The 24,100-nt window shown below is 34.7% G+C and overlaps 2 protein-coding genes across 2 annotated transcripts; both read right to left on the reverse strand.

Moving 5' to 3' along the window:
• Positions 1 to 7,073: 7,073 nt before the first annotated feature.
• LOC131943576 (perivitellin-2 67 kDa subunit-like) lies at positions 7,074 to 9,684 on the reverse strand. Its single transcript, XM_059303781.1, has 3 exons — positions 9,659 to 9,684; positions 8,827 to 9,075; positions 7,074 to 8,701 (listed from the first exon to the last, which is right to left on the reverse strand). The coding sequence occupies exons 2-3, from the start codon at positions 9,067 to 9,069 to the stop codon at positions 7,220 to 7,222; spliced, it is 1,725 nt and encodes a 574-aa protein (XP_059159764.1). The 5' UTR covers positions 9,070 to 9,075; positions 9,659 to 9,684; the 3' UTR covers positions 7,074 to 7,219.
• A 6,726-nt stretch (positions 9,685 to 16,410) lies between these two features.
• Positions 16,411 to 19,145, reverse strand: LOC131943549 (perivitellin-2 67 kDa subunit-like). The gene is made up of 3 exons (XM_059303728.1): positions 19,084 to 19,145; positions 18,655 to 18,901; positions 16,411 to 18,017 (listed from the first exon to the last, which is right to left on the reverse strand). Exons 2-3 carry the CDS (start codon positions 18,898 to 18,900, stop codon positions 16,527 to 16,529), a joined length of 1,737 nt encoding a protein of 578 aa, XP_059159711.1. The 5' UTR covers position 18,901; positions 19,084 to 19,145; the 3' UTR covers positions 16,411 to 16,526.
• Between the last annotated feature and the right edge of the window lie 4,955 nt (positions 19,146 to 24,100).

The raw sequence follows: 24,100 nt of genomic DNA on the forward strand, positions 1-24,100 counted from the left end.
AAGTTAGCACTACCGAGAAAATTTATTGCCAACCAAAAAAAAACTCATATTCAGATACACACGCACACACACAAACACACACACACACTTACACTCACACACATTGACGCATATATATATATATATATATATATATATATATATATATATATATATATATATATATATATCAAATTTGGCACGATGGTGCCTTGGGGCTTGGGGTTGGTCGAAAAGTCCACGGAGAGGGGGTCAATACTGACCTCGACTGTCCGGCGCCTTATATGGGCTATATTACGAAAAAAAAACTTTCGTCCGGTGACCCCCATTGAAATTTTGTGAGGTGGTAGGAGATCGACTGGGGGTGTCAGAAAAAACTCGGCATATCTGGGAAAACTTCGTAAAGGGGTCAAAACTGACCAGTTGTATTTCCCTATATAATCTTTGTATGTTATGGGAAAAACAGGATAATTTTTCAACATAAAATTTAGGATACTCATCCTCTATTTATCTGGCCATTTTTTTGCATGCATTTATAAAGATGACTAGGCCGTATGGAAAACCTCTTGGTCAGACGCAAAGCACTCGACGAGGGCTAAAAAGTGACCGCGAGTGAAATTCTCATTTTATGAGATATCTATAAATAAATTGACAACAGATCGCCCTAATATTTTGTGAGGTCGTAGACCGACCCCGGAGGATAACAAAAAACATTATTCCCGTCGATAAAACCCCAAGGTTTGTTAGATATGTCCAGATATTGTATTTTCTTATAAACAATTGTTTGTAAAAAAAGTAAACAAAGAAATACTTTATTCGTTCAATTTTCAAGGGAGATAACTTTTTTAAAATAATTATTTTTCAAACAAGTGTATACTATTTTAAACATAAACAGAAAATGACGAAGTATAGCATTTGTTTCAGTAAAAAATTAAGTCTTTAATTAAGGTACGTATCCTAATCGAATTAGTTAATTAATTTTAAAAGTCAATGTCATATAAGTTATGAGATATACTATTCACGGAACCTCTGTAGTTCTAATTCCATTTCAGTCATAGATTTCGAACTTTCCAAAATTTTCTCTGAAAATGGACTTTAAACAACAAAAAACAGCAACAACATTTTCGAAGCCATGGAGACAATGGCGACCAGAAATTCCATAGTAACAGGGTCTCAAAAAGATGGGGATCAAGAAAATTTGGAGGCAGTCGACGAAACAATAAATGATATTCTTCAAGATAACACTAGTTCAGAAAACATAACGAAACCGCTAAAGGAAATTAAAAGCTCACAAAGTATATCAGCAACAAAGGTATCAGGTCAACTGTCATATAGTCAAGCAATCAGTTCAAGTAAAAAACAATTACCTACAGTAAAGCCACCTCAAAGGGCCGTGACCAGGGCCCAACGGGATACCAAACCAGCGGCTGGAAGTTTGGCGTTAAAAGACCACCACCATCCAGCCCTCCAGAAACAGATGTTCGAAAGAAAACCCCAAATAATTCATGCTAACTCTGGCAACATTGAACATCAGGGGGGCTAGGGACAAAACACATTATATAAACAACATAATAAATAAACACACTATTGACATCTTACTTTTACAGGAAACTAACATTGGAACTACAGAAGAGGCAAATAAACTAGATGCATATATCGGTATTAAAAACTCACTGCACAGTACTGGTTCCAACTGCAGAGGAACCAGTATACTTTGTACATCAGACAAACACAAAATTAAAAGTACATACACGGATAAACAGGGCAGGATAGCATGCATCACATTGGATATTGACAAAACAGAAATAACAATCATCAATATATACGCCCCAACACATTGACAAGAACAAAAACATTTCTACCACACGCTTAATGAACTTATAAATACCGAATACAAAAACAAGACGATACTTTTAGCAGGTGATTTTAATATGGTCATTGATGATACAGACCTAATAGGACAAAATGACAGGAAAACGAAAAGTCTAAAACACGATAAAGAACAAATTAATACATTAAACAATATAATAAAAACGACAAGCTTAAAAGACACCTACAAGAATACACTAAATTTCACTGAAACAACGCACTACAGCAGAACACATCATAGCGCAGCTAGGCTAGACAGAATATATGCTCATGAAAGCATAACGGTAAACAAAATAAAACACCTCGCTCAGACACTTACATTTACAGACCACAAAATAGTTATTGCTCAAATACAAATTAACCCCACTCACAGAACAAAGAATGCATATTGGAAACTCAACAACACGCTTCTAGAAAATAGCGAATACATCACAGAAATAAGGAAGCTAGCATCAGAATTCACACAGAGAGCATCAAACACACATGCACTAGAGCTCTGGGAAGATTTTAAATATATGGTACGGGAATACTCTATCAAAATAGCCAGGCAAATAAACACAGATAGGAAAATTATGGAAGAACTACTAGACAGACAACTAGATACGTTAATCAGTCATAATGCATCGCAGGACAAAATTGAAAAAGTAGAATCAGAATTAAACAAAATACAAACACATAGACACAAGGGAGCGCTAATACGTAGTAGAATAGACATGATAGGCAACGAAGACCCCTCCCATTACAACACAATTTTGGAAAAAATACACTGCAACAGTAAACAGATATGTAGCATAACAGATGAATAGACATGATAGGCAACGAAGACCCCTCCCATTACAACACAATTTTGGAAAAAATACACTGCAACAGTAAACAGATATGTAGCATAACAGATGACGACGGGACTATAACAAATGACCTGGAAAGTATATAACGTCAGTTTACTTTATACTATCAAAACCTCTTCAATAAGGAAGATACAGACTATGAAATACAAGAACATTATCTTAAGTACACAACAAGTCTAGACAACAATGACTGTTCCAAAATCAACGCGCCAATTACTAAAGAGGAAATATCCAAGGCTATAGACGGACTAAAACTAAATAAAGCTCCAGGACCAGACGGACTAACCAATGAATTTTATAAAACCTTCAAAAATGACTTAATACTCCTTTTACACGCTACATTTCAGGACATACATGAAAGAGAGGATTGTGCTACAGATTTTAACAGGGCATATATAACACTCATTCCCAAAAATGATACGGACAGGACAAAAATTATAAATTACAGACCTATATCTTTACTTAACAGTGATTATAAAATATTGACAAAAACTTTAGTTAAGAAACTCGAACCCTTCATTTCTAAATTAATACACCCCGATCAGCAGTATAGCATACCAGGTAGAAACATACACAACCACACGCACTTAATCAGAGACATCATACATTATAGCACGCAGAAAGACACACAACTAGCGATTCTTAGCATCGACCAACAGAAAGCGTTCGACAGAGTAGATCATACATGGTTAATAAAAACAATAGATGCTTACAACCTAGGACACTATTTTAAAACATGGATAAAAATAATATATAACAATGCACATAGTCATTTATTAATAAACAACAGTGTTACAAGCGCTTTTCACATACAGAAATCAGTTAGACAAGGTTGTCCTTTATCTCCCCTACTATACATCCTAAGCTTAGAACCCCTACTAGAAAACATTAGACAGGACAACTCGATTAAAGGACTGTACATTCCAAACATGGTAGGCAAGAAAATACTTGCATACGCTTCGCCCCCCCCCCCCCCCGAAGAGATGCCTGGAAGAAACTCTGCAAGCGACACCCTTATACACGAGAATTAGTTGGGCCAGGGAACACAATATAATAGACATTAAAGATACCTTTAGAAACCTACATAATAAACGCATTACACCAAAAGAAAGGGAAATAGCATACAGACTGGTTTTTAACACAACTCCAGTTTCACGAAATACAAAGTCAAATCAAAATGTTAAAATAACATGTCAAACGTGTAAACAAAATATACAAGAAACTGAGAAACACATATTTAGATTGTATATTAGTACAGAAAACAAAGCAAACACTTGCGAAAATATTAAACACCACCAATCAAACAGCCACAACAAATAAAGCAATCACACTTAATTTAATTAACACGACTAGACAAAGAACAGAAGACGAAAACAGACTAGTAGCAATGGCTATTTATAGATCGACTATATGGCAAATTAGGAATAAAGTCAGATATTTTTTCACAAAATACACGGACATCGAGTTAAAAGAAATAATTCAAGAAAAGCTAAGACATAGACTGGGAACTCTCACTTAACTGAGAAAAAAAAAGAAATATACAGGAAAGAAATAAATAAAGTATTAATTTTAATTTAGACAGTCTCAAGCCAAACATCACTCGATCAGCCCCCAAAGTAAATTAACATTAGAACAGTCTTCTGTTTACCGGGTTTTAAAATGCACAACCTGAATGGTAGAAAGAGATACCCACCTCAACCCCCCCCCCCCCCCAACACATACACACACCCCCCCCCCCCCACTCAACCGGACTGGCGGACATTTCAAGGTAGCGTGCCCTCATTGCCAAGGGTCAATTTTATGTCATGGAAAGTTTTGGAATGATAGGTCAGTACGTGATTACAAAGACACTTCTCCCACAGTCGTTTCTATTTCTGTCCATGGGTGGCTACAGTGTGAACTTTTGACTCCGCAGCACACTAAACTAAGCAGTGAAGAGAAACCTAGTTTGCACACCTTATTTTAATCTAGTTCTTATGCCATTTCATTTTTTCCCTTTGATTATTATATATGCAATTGATGTTCACTGTTCATGTCTTTGATGCTATGTAAAATCTATCAAATATATTATTATTACTGATTTAAATGTTTAAAACAATTGAATTAATAAAAATAGAAATAAAAAAAAATCTACCCCCTCCTCTCTCCCCCTCTATCCACTTTACCCCCAGACATGATAACCCCACAATCCCTTTAACTGTTCCAACGACCCCACCACCCACCGCAACATCAATATCCAGAACTTATTTAAAGTTCTAAATCTTGTCTCTTTCCCCTCATCTTTCACACTGCAACCTTTTGAAAACTCAATGCGACCACTACAACACCCTTTCAACTAGTCAACTTAAGTTGTTTCCCTACATAGAAAATGCTTCACTGTCCCATTGACCCTCTCTGAAAAATTTCCTTTCCTCTCCCCACCCAGACTTCTGACACTTTCATTTGACCTTCACCCCTTTTACTGTCATCCTTTGCAATTTTTTTTTATAATCAAATACATGACATCATGTAAATATTCATTATGTACATTTGCAAAACCTTTCGTTTTCATTTGGTGTTCAAAATTATGTTAAAAAATTTGATGTTGATGTACTTGTTTTAATTGCAAATAAAAGTATTTAAAAAAAAAAAACATTTTCTCTAAAATTAGCATTACTGTTTACATTTAAGCACTCCACACCTCAACCGTCACTAGATAATTAAATATTCAAATTCTCAAATGTTTTTGAAAACCTAAGCAAAGCTAGGCAGTATGCATAGTATATATATATATATATATATATATATATATATATATATATATATATATATATATATATATATATATATATATATATATATATATATATATACATATATATATATATTATTTTATATATATATATATATATATATATATATATATATATATATATATATATATATATATATATATATATAATTATAAAACTCTAGGGAAGGGTTCTGTAAAAAATCATTTTTAATTTCGCAAGGGCGGCGCCACGGAAGGGTGCGATTTTTCTCTATATACGGTTTATAAAATTTCGGTTTCACACCGTTCATCCGTGTACCATGAAACTTTGGGGAGATGATTAGATCACTCAATGGTAAGGTTTTGCAAAAAAAATATTGTTTAATATTGCAAGGGCGGCGCCCCCCGGGGGGAGCGATTTTTGTTCTCTATACACTGTATATAAAAATTAAAACTCGGATAAGGTTCATCCGAGTTCCATGAAACTTTAGGGAGTTAGAAAAGAAAGTCACGCGTCTAAGAACATATAATTATAATTGATAACGCGTTGGTAAAATCCAAATATATTTCGTCAAACTTTCTTCTATTCCCGCGGCAATGCGCGGGGGTCGGGTACGCTAGTATATATATATATATATATATATATATATATATATATATATATATATATATATATATATATATATATATATATATATATATATTCATTTTAGGGGGGGGGGGCTGGCTTTTTGTGACGATGTGTTACGGAGGGGAGGTGGGGGAGTAAAAATCGTTAAAAAAGCGTGACGACATTTATAGATGACCCCCAAGGTCCATTCTGTATTATCAAGATATGTGTGGTGGGTAGTTTAGACCTAGGTCCATTCTATTATATCCTGAAATTTTTCAGGTGAGTATTTAAGACCAAGGTAAAATAATTCATGTCCTCAAACTTTCGGGATTATAGTTGAGAATGAAGTACATTCAGATTCATTCTGAATTTGTTGGGTTGATAATTAAGACAAGAAGCATTTGAAACATAATGTCTAGCGGTAGAGCCCGTGATTAATAATTTGGAAGTCACGAGTTCGGCGCCCTATTCCTAGATAGTATGTCACCTTTCGACCAAAATAAACCCATTTTTAAACAAGCTGGTGAATAGTCACAGGTCTAACAGCTGGCAACATCGCTTGAGTTGGTAAGGCTCGAATTAAAAAAAAAAAACAATGTATACAATCTTTAAATGTACATTGGCTTCAATGACTTCAATTTTAAATACGGAAAGATTGCTTTTTTTTTGGAAAGGTAAAACTATTAAACGATTGAATTTTAAGTCGTACTCCTCAAATTTGGTTCGTTTTACGTAAGTTATCAGTCAAATATTTTCAGTGTATTCTAGCACAAATCTTAAAATAAGTATACCCATTCTATACAATTTTTCCCTTTGGCCTTTGCAATGAAGAGATACTTCGAGTTCGAAGTTTTCTCTCCTTGACGGGTTACTGGCAATAAAGCGTCAAAGAATGTCAGAAACTGCAATTTATCTGATAAATCAAATGTAAACAGAACAGCATAAAACAAAAAAAAAGCATTGGAATTTTAGCAATTAGATTTATTTTCTCAAATAATGTTTTCTTTTATTTGAATTTACACCTAAATAAAGTACGTTTTCGAATAATTTCTTGCTTGGCGAATGTTTGCGTTATAAACTAGAATTTTGTTTACAAAAAAATATGATTTGTTGATTTGTCTGTCTTCTTTAAAGGCTACAGTTTTTTTTCTCTTGGTATTAGAAGCCGGACTTCAATCCCCAGCTCATCTTGCAGCCCCCTTTACGGTCGTCTGTGGTATCGGTGTAGAACTTTGTCCACTGGTTGACGCTCACACACTGGCTATTGGCAGCTCCGCCTCCACACTGAGCTGCGTCACCATCAGCTTCCCACTTGAAACACAGCTGAACAGCCTGCATCCAAATCGGAGCTACGCTCGTTGGTGCTTTGAGCATCCATTGCAGCTTGCATCCACCTTTGCGTCCGGCCGTATCATCAAAGTAAGGCGTCGTGAAGCTGTTTGTAGCTGGAGAGCAGAACTGGCCTCCTATAGCATTACCACACTGAGCTGGGTCGTTTTCAGCGGAGAACTGATAACAAATCCTTATATTGTCAAAAAAACCAGCAAAGCCGGATGCCAATAGTCCCCATGACATATTACAACCCCCCTGTCTGCTGTCCGTGTTGTCAAGGTACCACTGCGTCATGTTGTTGACTTGGGCACAGATCTGTGCTGGGACGCCAGGACCACCACACTGAGCCGCGTCTTTTGTTCCCTTCCAGGTCATACACAGTTTGGCCTTTTGAAACCAAACCGGAATCGTGCAGTACTCAGCAAAATTAAGTGTTAATGCGCGTACAGTGAGTGATGAAGGAAACTGCTTTTTCTTTTGTAACTGGACATCACCCAACAGTTGGTTAATCATCGAATTATCCGACTTCGCCTTAGTCCCAATCATCTGAGCCTCCAAAGAGTCAAGTTGATTTTTTAACATATAGAACTCAACAGCTTTTATCATTTCTGCTTTCTTTGTGGCATTTTTTATCAAATCGCTGATGGGTTTTAGCTTGCCAGAGTATAACCAAGGATTGTCTTCTACGGATGGCTGCCATTTTCCTAAACCCTCTTTAGCTATCAATGCAGTGTCACCACCATAGAACTTGATCGAAGTTTTGGTGTTATTTTTATAGGTTGAATCAACCTTTGAACTCAGCGGTGTGGAGGTCCCAGCTTGGGCGATCATTTCATTGTATGACGCTTGAGCATTTGTCTCTATCGAGGTTTCGGAAGTCGTGGCGAAATAATCGCTTTTTGTTTCGCATACCATTTTAATATAACCCCCAAAATTACCTCTTGAGAAGTAATGCGTACCGTAGGTTTTAATAAACTTATAGTAAGCATCAGGGTTGCTCTCAAACGAACCGGTCAGATTGGTGTCAATGTATTTTTGTGGCGCGGCGTCTAGCTGCAGATTTTGTGGCGGGTTGACGTCTATTCTGACAGCTCCGGAAAACGCCGTGACTACAGACAAAACGCTGGAGCTGTTTGTGATAGAGCTTTGCATTAGGTTGAAAGAGACACTTGTGGAGAAGGCAAACTGGCCGGACTCGCCCTCTACCCCAACACTTGCACTCAGAGAGTCTCGTACCTGGGTGGTGGTTGTCAGTGTGGTCACCTCAGAAGACATGTACCCACCAGGGACTGATGTTATTTGCCAGACCTAAGTGAATAAAGAGTAAAAGTAAAAATACATCGAGGTTAGAAATCATTCACGGCAATAATGCGTCAAGTTCATAATTGAGTAAAGTAAAAATAATTTTTTTTTCTTTCTCAACATAGGCCTACCTGATCAGGTAGGTCGTAAACCTTGCCCTTTGCACTCTTCCATTGATTTTCATCGTCACAGGTGAGAGCCAAAACCTGAGACACTAGCCCCGAATCGCTTTTGGGTTCCAAAGGTAACAGGTCAAGCCTCGCCAGGTCGGCGCCTTTGACAAGTCTCAAAAGCCCGGGGGGTAGGCTGGTGCATGCTTTAGCCTCCAGCGACCCGAGAATGGCGGAGATCGTCAAAAGGTGCAGGAAAATCATTGTAACCTGCACAAAAAGAGACGCGAGATTATAAAGATACAGCATTGCATCCTCACATAAATGTTCAAATTTAGGTATCAAATAAGAAACTTCAAAAATACGTTAATGTTTATCAAATAGTACAACCGTTAAGTTGTTAGTAAGTTTTATATTTTAATATTAACTTGAAAAATGTTAAGTACATTATTGATTTAAATATGTAATTTTTATAGCTAGACAGTAGATGACGGTATAGGGCACATAGACTACACGTTAATGCAACAAACATGTCTATTTTGAATGTTAACATTGTTAACAATACTTGTAAGCTACCACAATCTAAGATAAAAAATTGAACTATCTAGGCGCAAACACTAAACTTTAGTATACCAAAATACGGCCCTAAACAAATAAGGTAGAAGCAGTAACTGTTGAAATACTATAGCCTGATTTGCAACCTTAAATGATAAAAGTAAATACAATAACTTGACTGGTCCCATAACTTGAAGACCTGAACCAGCTTGTTGCGAAAACTAATGCGTAAAATATCATGATTGAAGGTAGATAGGACGTCAACCAAAAAGTTACAAACTTGTGACAACCAACTCACCTGCTCGAACAAAACACTCAGCTGCCCTACAGCCACTGAGTCAGAAACAACCCACAATGCATCTCATCTTATACACAAATGTCGAATAATTATACGAGATAAAAGGGAGATATTTACATGACTTTACTTCTCACCCTCATGGTGTCTCTCAGATCTGTTTGAACAAGAAGACGAAAGAAATAAAATTAATATGTAATGGTATATGTGGGTGTGCTTCAAATGTAGTGTGACATGTTGTTGACGTATGACGAGCACCCGGCGGCTGACATTTTCTTTCGACCAAATGCTTTTTATTTTAGTTTCAAGAGTTAGATAGGCCTACGTTTTACATTATTAAATGTTATTTTTAAGAAGGCATCACTGAAGCAAAATAGCACATTTATTCTGTTAATAAATGTTGCATTTGTTTCATTTTAACAAGGAAGACCAACCAGTTTCAAAATGCCTGTTTGTGCAAATAAGATGACTGCCGAAAGCCAAATTACCAGCCTGGATAATGTACATGGTTTTGCTCGATTGGACTAAACCGAGAATAGTCTCGAAATTATTCAAAAGGCTCATTTAACTTTTTTTTAAATCATACACGATTTTATTCAAATAAATATACTTATTCAAATAAGTATAACAACTTCGATGAATGGATCAATGATGTGTGATTGATCTCTTTGAGAAGATATTAAGCATATTGAAGCTAAAGAAACTGAGATGGTAACGGCACGTCACGCGAGCCAAAGGCCCACCAAAAACAATAATGCAGGGTACGATGCACGTAGAGAAAATTGCAAAAAAATATTATAGGATTGAGGACACGAAGATACGAATTGGGATGCTTTTTACAGAATAACTTTAAGAAAGATAGCCAAATATGAGAAAATCAACTGTAGTGCCCAAATCATCCCAGGGTTTGAGGGACAATTTATTAAATTTATAATATATTTATTTAAGAATATTCGAATTGAGTAAACTACTATAATACCCCAAGCTTGTCTGCAAACCGACAGATAAAAGTAAACAGAGGATAATTAGGATCGGTTTTTAAACTGTTTTTGATTAAAAACTATAATTAGTAAACAGTACGTTCAGCGTTAAAATAAAATAAACAAAAGGCAGTATTTAAAATATCCGTGTTTTACCTACCACATTGCACTTTATCAATCCATACTAATTATATAATTATTTTTTTTAAACAAACAAAACAAACAAAAGTATTTTTCACCGCTTTAATGTTTTTTAAAGGGAAGAAATATTTTTGTTATCTATTAAGGGAAGTAATTTGTAAACTTTCAAAATATTTTTGAAGAATGTTACATATTCTTTGACATTGCTTATTCCACTAGACTTTAATAAAAAAATATCATTTCTGAAATGAAATTTGTTTTATATAACCTTATATAATATTTTAAAAATATTTTTAATTTAGATAATAAACACTTTATTTGTATTAAACTATGGCGATCAAGTCAAGTTTTTTTTACTATATGCCTCGTTCGTCAAAATTCCGTCCGCTTTCATATACAGAGGAACAGAATCCGTTTGAGCCTAGAAGAGTAACAAAAATGGGGTCGCCATTGTTGTGCAGCCCAAAAATACAGAACAATAACAGTAAAACCACAAAAATACAAAAACATATAGAAACACAAACAGAACACATATAAATCAAGAAAACCGCAACAGAATACAACAAACACAATACTACAGAGCCATATAGATAAATATATAACACTCAAAACATTACTTTCTTCGTTATGTTACTTGGCACTATACACATTTTTTTTCAATAACGGAAATATAGTTTCGAATTTCATAATATGTAACCAACTTTTAATTAATGCCATAACTAAATACTGACTTGGTCGATGGCCTAGCTTACCCGCATTGACGTCATCCGGTGTTTAATTTTATTTATAGTATTCCTTACTCTTCCTCTTTATCTTATTCTACGCACCAGCAATTCTAAACATTTTTTTCCTCTGATCCAGTATTTTAAAAATTTCTTTCTTGTCCAACGGCTGACTCTTAACTCATGAATTCTTTTCTCGAAACAAAAACACCATATGTTACTTTAAATGAATACGCTAGCTTAACCTAGGCATATTGCCAAGTTTTCGAAAATGAAGCCTACATTTTAACCTTTTAAGCTAAATATACTAGAAATAGTATGCTTTTTTTAAAATGTATCTTATATAGATTTACTCAACAATTAGCCAATGATAAACACAATTTTATAGTTGCAATATCTAAAAAATTATTACTCTTATAAAAAATAAAATATAAACAACGTGTTAAAGCTTTATACTCATTTAAAAATATGACTGCAACCATTTAAAGGAAAGCACTATTCGTAAACAGCTAAACTTTCTAAGATTAAATTCTACCACTCTGAGCTATAAACGTATGATTGCAAAGTATGTTATGTAGATGAAGTATGTTGCCCATTGAAACTTTGAACGCATTATTAAGCTAATTTTCTTTCGGCAATACATTTAACAATATGTCAGTTTGTTATTTTTATTAGGTTCAGACACTATTATGAATTTTTATTCTAATTCAAGAATACACTGATTTAATCTAGATATGCCGATAAATTAGATTTAAGCAATTTTTAGTTCTGTTGGAGAACAATTAGATCTAGAATCTAGGGCGATTAGGCCAAATCAACAAAAATCTAAAACAAAAACTAGTATAAAAACACAATAACAATTCCATTTCTTTACGAAATTATTTAAGACCTTATACAAAAGTGAAGTGGGGGTTGGTTTTTTCCTCACACCCTATTAGATCTGACATTAACAGATAAGTAGATGGCCATCTCAATAATCGTTTCAAATCACCGAAAACTGAGCTAGACTGATGTATATAAATATACATAAATAAATAAATATTATATATATATATATATATATATATATATATATATATATATATATATATATATATATATTGTAAGAGCCTGAATTTGATGGACTACTTGCAGGTGCCACAATACGCGACGTTCGGTAAAGATTTTCAGAATACAGATACAGATTTTCAGGAATCTCATAAGGGGTCAAAAATCGAACCGTATTACCGTTCTATTTTACCCATGAGCATTAAAGCGAAGAAACTGCGTTAATAATTTAAACTTTTATTTTCACCCAATTTTTTAACTAGAAAAATTCCGTTAAAATTTATATTAAAAGGTTTTCAAAATTAGTTAGAAAATTAGAAAATCAATATAAAATTTACCAGCTCGACAGCTCAATTTATCAGTGTAAAAGGGAAATAACTGCATCAGGAATTTAAATTTTTAATTTCCACTGCATTTTGACGAAACGCATAAATAAACGAAAATAAACCAGGAGTGATCTCCCCTAAACTTTCTTGAATATTCTTATATAAAACAACAGGGGATGCAACTCGGGAAATAGACATGCTTTTTAATTCATTTTTATTGCATTTTTAAATAGAATAGAATCTTGTAGACAAAAGAATTGCACACCAAGTGAACGCCAAATAAAATATGCATAATAGTGCGCAATATTATTAGTACTTTATAAATTCACATGCTTTTTTTTAGAAAAAGGAAATAGCGTAAATTACTACTTCCTTCCAACGATAACTACTCAAAATTTGATAGAGGGCAGAGAATTAGACCTTTTACTTACATGTGAAATTTCATAAATCTATCTGAAACGGTACTCAAGTTATAGGCTTTTGAAAAATTGAAAGTAGAAAAAGTTCCACTTCCGGTTATCGTAAATCGCTCAAAAGTTGATGCGGATCTACGATTTTGATGTAATACTTATATGAAATTTCATGAACCTAGCTGTAACGGTACTCAAGTTATCGTGTTTGCACACACACACACACACACACACACACACACACACACATACACACACAGACATAAGGACAAGATTGCAAAACTATGTTTTTCCTACTCAGGGAGCCCTAAAACGTCGAGGTTTGCAAAAATCTCGATTTTTGTTTTTGCACGATTACAAGACTTTCTCTATACTTCGTATATACGAGAAAGTAAAAATTCTTTTAAATTCTATAAATTAAATGATTAAAAAAAGTTGGTGAAAATAATAAAAGTTAAAAAGAGCAACGATTCATTACTTTTATGGATATCTGATATAAACAAAGGAAATAAGTCATAGATAAACAATGAAGCTCAATAGTGAGTTGTATATACTTCCGAATAGGAAATTACGATGTTATTTTTAACACTGCTATTTACTAGTTAATTATAGAGATTATTTGGCACAAATGTTTAATGATTAAACTCAAGAAAGAGAAATGCAAAGAGTTTCGACATATGGTCTTAGACGGTTAAATATATTGAAATAATTAATTCTCCAAACTCCTATCAAGTGTATAAATAAAAACTACTGCAATCATTTATTTTTCTTGCAAAATTAGATACAAGTAAAGCATGTCACAATTCGAATAAAATTAAGAATGAATTTTAGCTAAATGCTAAATCTAAGTTATGTTTTAACATTATTGACAATTCTGTCTATACTATCTAACATAATAATTTTAATAATAAAATAAATGCCACCAATATCTAACATTTAATATTTATTGGTGGCATTTATTTTTGTAGTAGAGATAAAGTATTTTGTATTTGCACAATTATCTGTTACACTTTTTAATTATTTTTTTTGTCATTGTTATATCCGTTTCCGTTAATGTTAAGCATAGCAATTATTTATTATGATGGTTTTTAAAAAAAAAATGTACTCATACAAAGCTCTACTCCGATTTTTATTTTCGGATATTTTAATTAAATTATATTGAGTTGTTGTTTACCAAAAGACTGTAAGAAACTGACTAGCGATTTTCTGTATATTGATGTGAGTATAGGATATTGGTTTGTTTTGTGCCGTAACACTGACAATATATCCTTTTCCAACGGGAAACTGGGTCGTCTAGTTAACAAATGAAATTCAACAAATGATTTTTCGAAATGTTTATGTCGCTATAAAAATAAATAAAAAGAGAATTTTATCATTTAGTAATTTAATATATTCAATTTTTTAATTTTTCAAATTTTCTATGTAATCTAATAAACACTAGGCGTTTCTCCTAAAATAGAAGTTAAAAAATGTTATTGACTAGAGAACTAGGAAGCGTGAATAAATGTTACAATTCTTTTGAAATATTCGCGTCTGCGGATACAGATGTTCCTTAGCTATATATTCAATAAAAAAATTCATCACAGTTTAGCTTAAATTAAAAAACAAATGTTCAGATGTAAAGTAAAGTTGAAAAGAAAAAGATAAGTGTGTGAATAATTTGCATGGATCATTTAGCATAAATGTTGTTTAGCAAAAACTGCTCCATTATACGGGCTAGAGATGGTATGTAAAAAACGAGTATATGGGCTAGTATAGAAGTATTGTGTTGAACAGGCTAGCATAGAATTGATGTTAAAATACGCACATGTTTTTTGGCTACTATAGCATTTATGTTGAAAAACTTCAATTTCAGGCTAGAGTAGATTTTATGTTGAAAACACTTCAATTTTGGGATACAATAGAATGTATGATGGAGACTAGTCCCTTATAGGCTATCATGAAAATTGAGATGTTGAAGAAACTATTATGGTCTAGCGCAGAAATTATATTTAAGAATAATCCGTTATGTTGACAAAGAGTCAACTATTGCATAAAACAGAAATTTTTATTTTGAAAATTCCACTTTGGGCTGCCACAGAAATTGTTACGTTAAAGACGAGTTCTTCACGATTTTTCTCTCAAAGTTTCTCTTCCTTCCTTCGCTATAAAACAGTCCCTTGATAGATCGACGATGTAATCTTCTTCACCAAGGCATACATCGGCATCCTGCACCAAATCCAAGTATACTACATTGTTTATTTATAAATATTTTCAAAATTCTCATAAAGATTTGGGAAGTTTGCGTTCTTTATTTTTGTTGTAACCTCATTCAATTTGGCATCAAATAAATGTAGTAAATTTGCATTTTATCGAAGAAATAAGGGCGTTGAAAATGGTATAAACTAAATATTGGCTATAAGAGGTGAGAAAAATATGAAGTATGCGTCCATTTAAAATAGTATCGATGGAAATATAATAACTTGGTCACTCGAAGCAATCAGCGGAGAATATATTGTATTTCAGAACCGGCATCCGACAAAGTTGCCTGATTTATATAGACTTACCGACTATATTTTCCCCTACTATTGAATTTTCTATTTTCATCGACTACTGAAAGATCTACTTTCTAAGAATAATATATTATCTATTTTCAAAGAGTGCCGGATTACTATTTTTACCGAATATTAAATAATCAATTATTAATGATCTATTTTCATCAACGTTTTAAAAAATGCCATGGTCGGGTTAGAAATGAAATATTTATTTTCACCGGCAGTTTGATTGCTCTGTTTTCACAAACTATGGAATTGTATATCTAACCCAACTATTAAATGATAATATGCATTCACTGCCTATAAACATGTAAAGATCAAACGGAGCAAGCTTTCAACCCTTAATCGATTTTTTGAATAACTGGACATTTATTTGTTATTGTTTGTACACTTTTTGTTCTCTGAGTCACTGTCTCCCCCTTTGTGATATCTCAATATGTTGTTAATAAAATGGACAGATGTTATGAGGACAGATAATGTTCCACCTTGTTATAGAAATAGATCTAATATAAATATATTAAATTAAACTATAACAATAAATAAATAGTATTACTTTTATACCGTGTAGGCTAAAATAGAAAAACAAAGGCTCATATTGTTGATTAAAATTTATTTTTAACTTTTCCTTTCTAACAACTGATAATTTTGTTTCTGTTTTAAAGTACTACTATATGCTCAATATCAAATGCTATGTCGCATTTTTCCAGCATGTTAGAAGGCGGTCTTGAGACCCCAGCTCATCTTGCAGCCTCCCTTACGGTCGTCCGTGTAGTCCATGTAGTAGGTGCTCCACATGTTGGGCAGCACACACTCGCTGGCAGGAGCCCCTCCTCCACACTGGGTCAGGTCGCCATCTCCCTCCCACTTGTAGCACAGCTGGACAACGTTCATCCAATGGGGTAGATTTATGGAGTACTCTGGTGTTTCAAGCATCCATCGCATCCTGCAGCCTCCTCCTTTACGATTTCCGGTGTCATCCATGTATTCGGTGGTGAAGTTGTTGATGTTAGCGCAGTAGGTTTTACCTGCATCGTATCCGCATTGCCCTATCTCCTTCTCCGCGTACCACTGATAGCATATCCTTACCATGTCAAACCAGGTTGGGTATTTAGCTTTTGTGACGAGTCCCCATTGCATCTTACAACCTCCGTCTCTGTTGTCGGTGTTGTCATAGTACGACGGCGTCATAGAGTTAACGGGTGCACACAACTGCGCTGGGACGCCTTTGGCGGCACACTGTCCTGCGTCTTTTGTTGCCTTCCATTTCATGCATAGCGTGGTGTTCAAAAACCAGACTGGTACAGTTGTGTAGTTGGCAACTTCCTGTGCGACCCTCATGACGGCACCCTCGTCTGGCGTTTGACTGTACAAAATTCTATTCAGGTTTTTCGTTATTCTACCGAGCACTGGGTTGTCAAATTTGGCTCTCGCTCCGTTAAGGATAGAATCCTGTTCTTTGAGAAAATTCTTTAACAAATAGAATTTCACCGCTCTTTTCATTGAAGCTTGCTTTGTAGTATTTTTTATCAGGTCACTGATGGGCTTCAACTTGCCAGAGAAAAGCCAAGGGTCGTTTTCTACAGTCGGCTGCCATTTTTCAAATCCTTGTGTGCTGAGAACGTTGGTGTCACCCCCATAGTATTTTATTGAGGTTTTGGTATTGGACTTGTAATTTTCATTGACCGTTGACTTCCCTTTGGACACACCGACCTGAACGTTGAGCACATCAAAGTAAGCAGCTTTAGCGTTGACTTCGATTTCACTTTCAGAGGTTGTTGCGAAATATTCAGTCTTGGTCTCGCACAGCATTTTGACGAACCCACCAAAGTTCGCGGTTGCGAAGTAGTGCGTACCATAAAGTTCAATAAAACTATAATAGCTAGCGGGATCTGAATCAAAACTTGCAGGCAATGTGTTTTCGATGTATGAATTGGCATACTTATCGCAGCTTAATTCTTCAGGAGGATTGAAGTCTACTTGGATTGCGCCAGAAAACGCCGTGACCTCTGAAACAAATCTTGAGCTGTTGGTGATGGAGCTTTGCATTTTCTTGTAAGATGTGCTCAAAGAGAAGGCGACCGGGCCGAACTCTCCTCCCAGCTGGACATTAGCTCCCATGGAGTCTCGGACTTCGTCATAGGACGTGTGAGTGCTCACGCTGGAGGACATGTACCCGCCTGGTGTTGTCGAGATTTGCCAGATCTGTTTTACACAAATAAAGACAAAATGGTTGGGATAAGTGACATACGGTTAATGATGAGTATTCTATTTTTAATTGTATTTTGGGTTTTAAATAATTGGGAATATAGAGTGTTGATTTTTGTTACTTTTAAATTTAAATTTTAAATTAGACGTAATACATTTTTAAATAAGATCAAACGTAATATAATTAAAAAGTATTTTCCATCATTGTTCAAAAAACTTAAAAGAAGAGCAAAAGAAACACTTAATCACGTGTTGTCTTTAAAAAAAATAGAATTAAATTATTACACTAAATGCTTAAATGTGTGTATAATATTTTAATAAAAAGACAATGCGTCATCTGTTAAAAACACTTCCTTTTCAGATCTAACGATCCATAGGGCAGATAAAGTAGAGTTAATACTATACTCGACCTCGGCTAAAAATGAAGGTATGGTGTAGACAGTACTATAACAGCAACTTTACTTTTCCCAACGTGAGTTAGGTACCCATCATAGATGGGTAGACTCAGGAACGCCCCGCTATTCCGAGTCCGGACAGAGATCTAATTTTGAAACCTTCTGTCTTGCAGCTGATCACTCTACCATTTGATCACACCGTTCCATCTTAACTGTGAGTTATCACAACTAGCTCCTACCTGGTCAGGTAAATCGTACACCTTGCCTTTCGCACTCTGCCACTGTTTGTTCTTCAGGCAGGTTAAAGGTAGAACTGGACTCATGATCCCATCCTCACCCACCACCTCTAGAGGCAAGAGGTCCAGCTTGGACACGTCCACCCCCTTTATCATCTTTGACAGGCCGGGCGGTAGGTTGAGGCAAGTTTTTCCAGCCTCTATCATGCCGACCATTGAGAGCAACGTCAGAAAAACTTGACAGCGCATCCTGTAGAAATATCAAAATATAATGTGTTCATATATACATACATATATATATATATATATATATATATATATATATATATATATATATATATATATATATATATATATATATATATGAAATCACCAGTTAGCGTTGCAAAACAAAGTGTACAGACACTTGAGGTAGCAGAAATGTAAACTCACTTGAAAGTTTAGATGGAATTCAGACGACTAGAAGCCACCGAGTCCGACTTAACTCACCAAAAGCCATGTCTTAAATACAATTAGGGTTTCGCCTAATTATTCATGATGAGAGAACAAATATTACAATATTTTTCATCACAAGCTACTGCTGGTATCTCTAAGATCAGCTAAAACAAAGAAAGGGTAGGAATAACATTAGCAGCTAAATTTATGTGTGGGGCTGCTTCAATGGTTTTTGTATTATTGAATAGCTGGAGACAAAGAATACTTATTCATAAACAGGCCGCCATTTTTAATACACGTGATGTGTATGAAGCATTAGAAAAGTAACTACGTCATCGAGAATGGCGGCAGCTGTAGTGAGTTGTCCTACAGCCTACACTTACATTGTAGCTATACACGTGACCGATATCATATGGTCAACAGCTATATTTAAAATGTTGGCCTACACTTTAAAAGAATTTTAAGAAAAAAAGTTATCTACATTAAATCAAAATTTGATGATTAAAAATGTTTGGCAAGTTTAGAATAAAAATAATTTAAGCACAGAAAGCTACATTAAACGTACATACATTGCAACAACATTTTGTAAACTGGGAATATAAAAAAAGTTTGGTTAGTTTAAAATAAAAGAATTTAAGGACAGAAAACGTACATATTATTAAACAACATTCAGTGTACTGGTAACAAAAACATGTTTGGCAATGTTTTTAAAAAAATTTAATTAGCTATCTTTGACTATTGATCTTATAAATGTATAAAATGAATATGTGCTTGAAATATGCGTCATTTTTAAGTTATTTTAAAATTACAACAAATATTTGAGGTCTTTTAAAAACGGTTGGAGGTTTATGGTTATCGGAAATGTTTTAAAGATGTTTTGCACATGCTGGCCGATTTATAGACGCAAAACTTTCAATAACATTAGGCATGTATGTTTTACACAACATTAAAATCGAATGAGGGTAATGTGTGTAGACATGTATTTTAATACTTAAAATTATACTACAGCATTTTTTACTGCAGGAATAACATGGCCGAGCAGTAAAGCGTTAGACTGCCAAGCCGAAAGTTTCGAGTTCTGATCCCTGGATCTAGAAAATTGGCGTTCCAAGAGTCCATCCCGCTCTGATGGGTACCTGATTTACCTTAAGAAAAAAAGCCGCCCTGGCATAGTGCTGACCACGAGTATGCCGAGGTCTTTAAAACAGATAAACTCTACTCCTTCTATCCCGATTGTTTATCGCCCTCATTTTTATACAGAAATATTTTATCGCTGATATTTTGTAGAATAGAGACTTAAAAAGTTAAATTCGCGGTGAAGTTTTTTGCTCTTTATTATATTCTCTGTTCACTAGTATAAACATTTCTAGTATTTAAAACATGGATGTATTCGTGTTAAACTACTGAGAAATGTTTACAGTTTAGAAAGTTTGAAAAGAATACTGGAATCTATAACTAAAATCAGGGAAATATGGATGAATAAATGATATTATAATTTTTCGTCTAAGCTGGCTATCAAACGAGCTTGTTATTTATTAAAATACAATATTTATATTCAGTGGCGTAGCGAGGTCGGGTGTCACCCGGTGCGGCACTTAATGGTGTCACCCCCCCCCCCCCAGAGGCATAGAGACCCTTCCCAGGGACAAACTTTCAAATTTTCGATTTGCACCCCCCCCCCCCCCCTTCAAACTTTCGATTTGCACCCCCCTCGAGTTTTTCTCTATATATTTTGCTATTTTTTGCCTTGGTGCACCCCCCTAAATGGTGTCACCCGGTGCGGTCCGCACCCCCCGCCCCCCCCCCCCCCCTCGCTACGCCCCTGTTTATAGTTCTCATGCGGCTGGTTCACAAAGCAATTTTAACACGTTTTTCTTAACTCAGCTTCGCGTTTGTGGATTTGTTTGTTTGTTGTTAAAATTGACATCGAAAATTAGCCCACTTCTGATTGCTCTAGAGATCTGAAATTTGGCATGCAGGCTACTTTCGCCTAACAATTTCAGATGCAATCATAAAAACTAGCAATTAGAGACCGTAATTAGCTTAATTTAATTACGCCCCAAGGGCCATACAATTGAGGACATGATTTCTAAAGATACCGACAAGACTGGAGGCCTATTGACACAGTTACTTCGGCCGCAATCGATGTGAGCGCGCTGGCCGTGATCGTATAGTGGTTAGTACTTCGCGTTGTGGCCGCGACAACCCAGGTTCGAATCCTGGTCGCTCAAGATTTTTAGTCCGTGTATTTATAAACACTAAGTCAAGTCATACTTAATCAAGTCATTAGATGAAGTAGAAAATAAACTATATAAAAAACTTTTTTAAAAGCCACGTTTTTCATGTGTAGCAACGGACTAAAAAGGAGAAAATAAAATAAAAAAACGTGGGTCGGGCAGATGGGTCGGGAAATTTGATGGTGAACGTACCCACGTTTTGTGTCAGTCATCACAAGAACCTGCACAGCTCGAGGAAGCACAAAAAAAAAAAAAATATTTTCTACTTTTTAGTCCACAAGAAAAACGTGGTTTTTAAAAAAAGTTTTTTTTAAAGTATTTTATTCCTAAATAGCAGGGTAAAAAAATCATGCGTGTAGGACAAGTATGAAACACATATACGACATTGATATAACTGTCAACTGATTGCGCTTATTTACGTTGACTTGTGACGTTAACGTTGATAAATGGATGGCGGAAACAATATTTATTGGCAACTGCACTCGGTAACATTTTCGTCGAAGTGAAAACAATTTATTGATTTCTTGTTTGTTCATTACTGACTTTTAAAATAAAATGTTGAAATAGTATAATACTAGGTTTCTACCTCTCTACCCCGTCACTAGCCTCACAGCACCCTCCTTCCACCACCCAATCCCGCATCCTCACCCCTTGGTTTCGCCACATCTGTTTTTGTCTCATATGCACAAAAAGATATCTAAAGTAACATACCTTTGTGATAAATGAATTTCGCCATAGATGTATTTTGTATTAAATTAACTACATCACTGAAAGGTTAAGCGGAAACTATGCGGGGTAGAAGACTACAAAGGGTTAAATTAATATAATCCTCTATTCAGAATATTCTTGAATTGTTACTTATCAAAAGCTGATCTATCTTATTTAACCGAAATTATCAATTTTTTTTCTAAGTTTTTGCAACAGTTCTACTTTGATAAAGAACAGTGAATTGAAAAGAATAATAAGTAATTTTGTTATGAGGGTGTAGATGTTTTCAAGAGAAGGCGCAGATGTGTCTTTTTAAAAACTATAGATCTCGTGAGGCGAATGTCGCTGTTAAAAGTAATATGGTTTCCTCCACAAATGTCCCTGTTTAAAGTAAAATGGTTACTCTAAAAATGTCGTATGAAGAAATGGTTACCTTAAAAAATGTCGCTGTTTAAAGTAATGTAGTTACTTTATAAATGTTTCTGTTTAAAGTAATGATTACCCCATAAATGTCGCTTCGTTCAATTATTCTTCTTCATCATAAATGTCCATTGTTTCAACTGTTTCGTTTGCTTCTCGAATGTAATTGCTTTTTAAATTGTACTTTTTGCGACAGAAATATAGTTTTTGTTTAATAAATTATTTTTTTGCGCTCTGCTACTTGTGTATCGTTGTTTAACTTCTCAAATGTCATTCGTTCGTTTTACTATGTACATTTCCTTGTTTAATTTCCTATTTTTGGTATACTATTTTTGTGCGTTTAAAATGATGTTATTGGTAATCAATGTCCCTATTAAAATGTGTGCTGTAAGTGATCAATTACAAATAATAAACAATTTACCCATTAGTACTTTATGTCTATAAGGCAAGTGAAGTAGAGTTCATCTATTTCACTGAGATTTGGATAGGAATAGAGTAGACAGCACTTTGTGCAGCCGCCTTTGTATTGCTAACATAGTCAGGTACTGATCAGAACTGGGTGGACTAAGAGACTCCCTACGTGCTAAGCTTGCGATCCAAACGAGACTTTCGGGTTAGAAGTCAAAAGCCCCACCATTCGATCATGTTGTCTATAAGTTGCTTAGAAAAAATAGATTTTTCTGTTTTTGTGGCCACTGAAATATCGTTTCTAAAACAATGTTTACATATGCCATCATCTTTTATCTAAAACGATCTTTAATTATATTTAAATCTATCAAGCTAAACAATTCTGTTTCTTTTTCTTCTTCGCTCTTAATTTTAGTGTTAAAAGGAATTCCATAGCCTTTGGCCAATCAATGAAAAGTTACAAGGCAGCAGTTGTTTAATTTTGGAGTTGTCTCTCCTAGAAAAGTTGCTGTCCCAGCTGTCGACCCTCTTCAGCTGGAGGGTCTGAACTAGAACTCTCCGGTTTAGCAACCATGAGCTTTACCAACTTGACCACGCCCACAATTTTGTTTACAAAAGTGTTGTTTTTTTTGTTTAGTTTCTGTTCAGTTAAAAAGTGAAAAGAGCAGAAGTTGTTGTCAGTTTAAAGCGGTTAGAATAAAAAAACTAATGAGACGGAGTATGCTTTTGTATAAATACTATTTCGAAATGCTGAGCATCAATAATTTATGAAAACGAGGTTAATTAATTATTATTTTCTCTTTTCAATAAATCGATCTGTGATGGTGTGCCCTGTGGGTGTTTACAAGGTGTTTGTCACGTGACAAGAATTAGTTAACCGTGTGGTTAGTGTGTGGTTTTACCATAGTTAGTGTGTGGTTTTACCATGGTTAGTGTGTGGTTTATTTGTGTTAGTATGTGGTTAGAGTATGGCTAGTGTGTGGATAGTATTTGCTAAGTATTTGTTTAATGTGTGATTTACCATTTTTTAGAGTGTGGGTAGTGTGTGATTTATTTGTGTGAAATGTGTTTATTTTGTCATTTACCACTGTATAGTATGTTATGAGTGTGTGAACTATTTGTGTTTGTTGTTTTTTTTGTATGTGGATACTGTGTTAAGTTTGTAGTTTATTTGTGTTAGTTTATAGGGGTAACATTTTCTGGTTCAAGAAAGGCTGAGTGAATGAAATAGGGGTGATTGA

The sequence above is a fragment of the Physella acuta genome, unplaced genomic scaffold, assembly GCF_028476545.2.
Source record: "Physella acuta isolate Inbredline_101_S28 unplaced genomic scaffold, ASM2847654v3 ptg000462l, whole genome shotgun sequence".
Taxonomy (NCBI): domain Eukaryota; kingdom Metazoa; phylum Mollusca; class Gastropoda; family Physidae; genus Physella; species Physella acuta.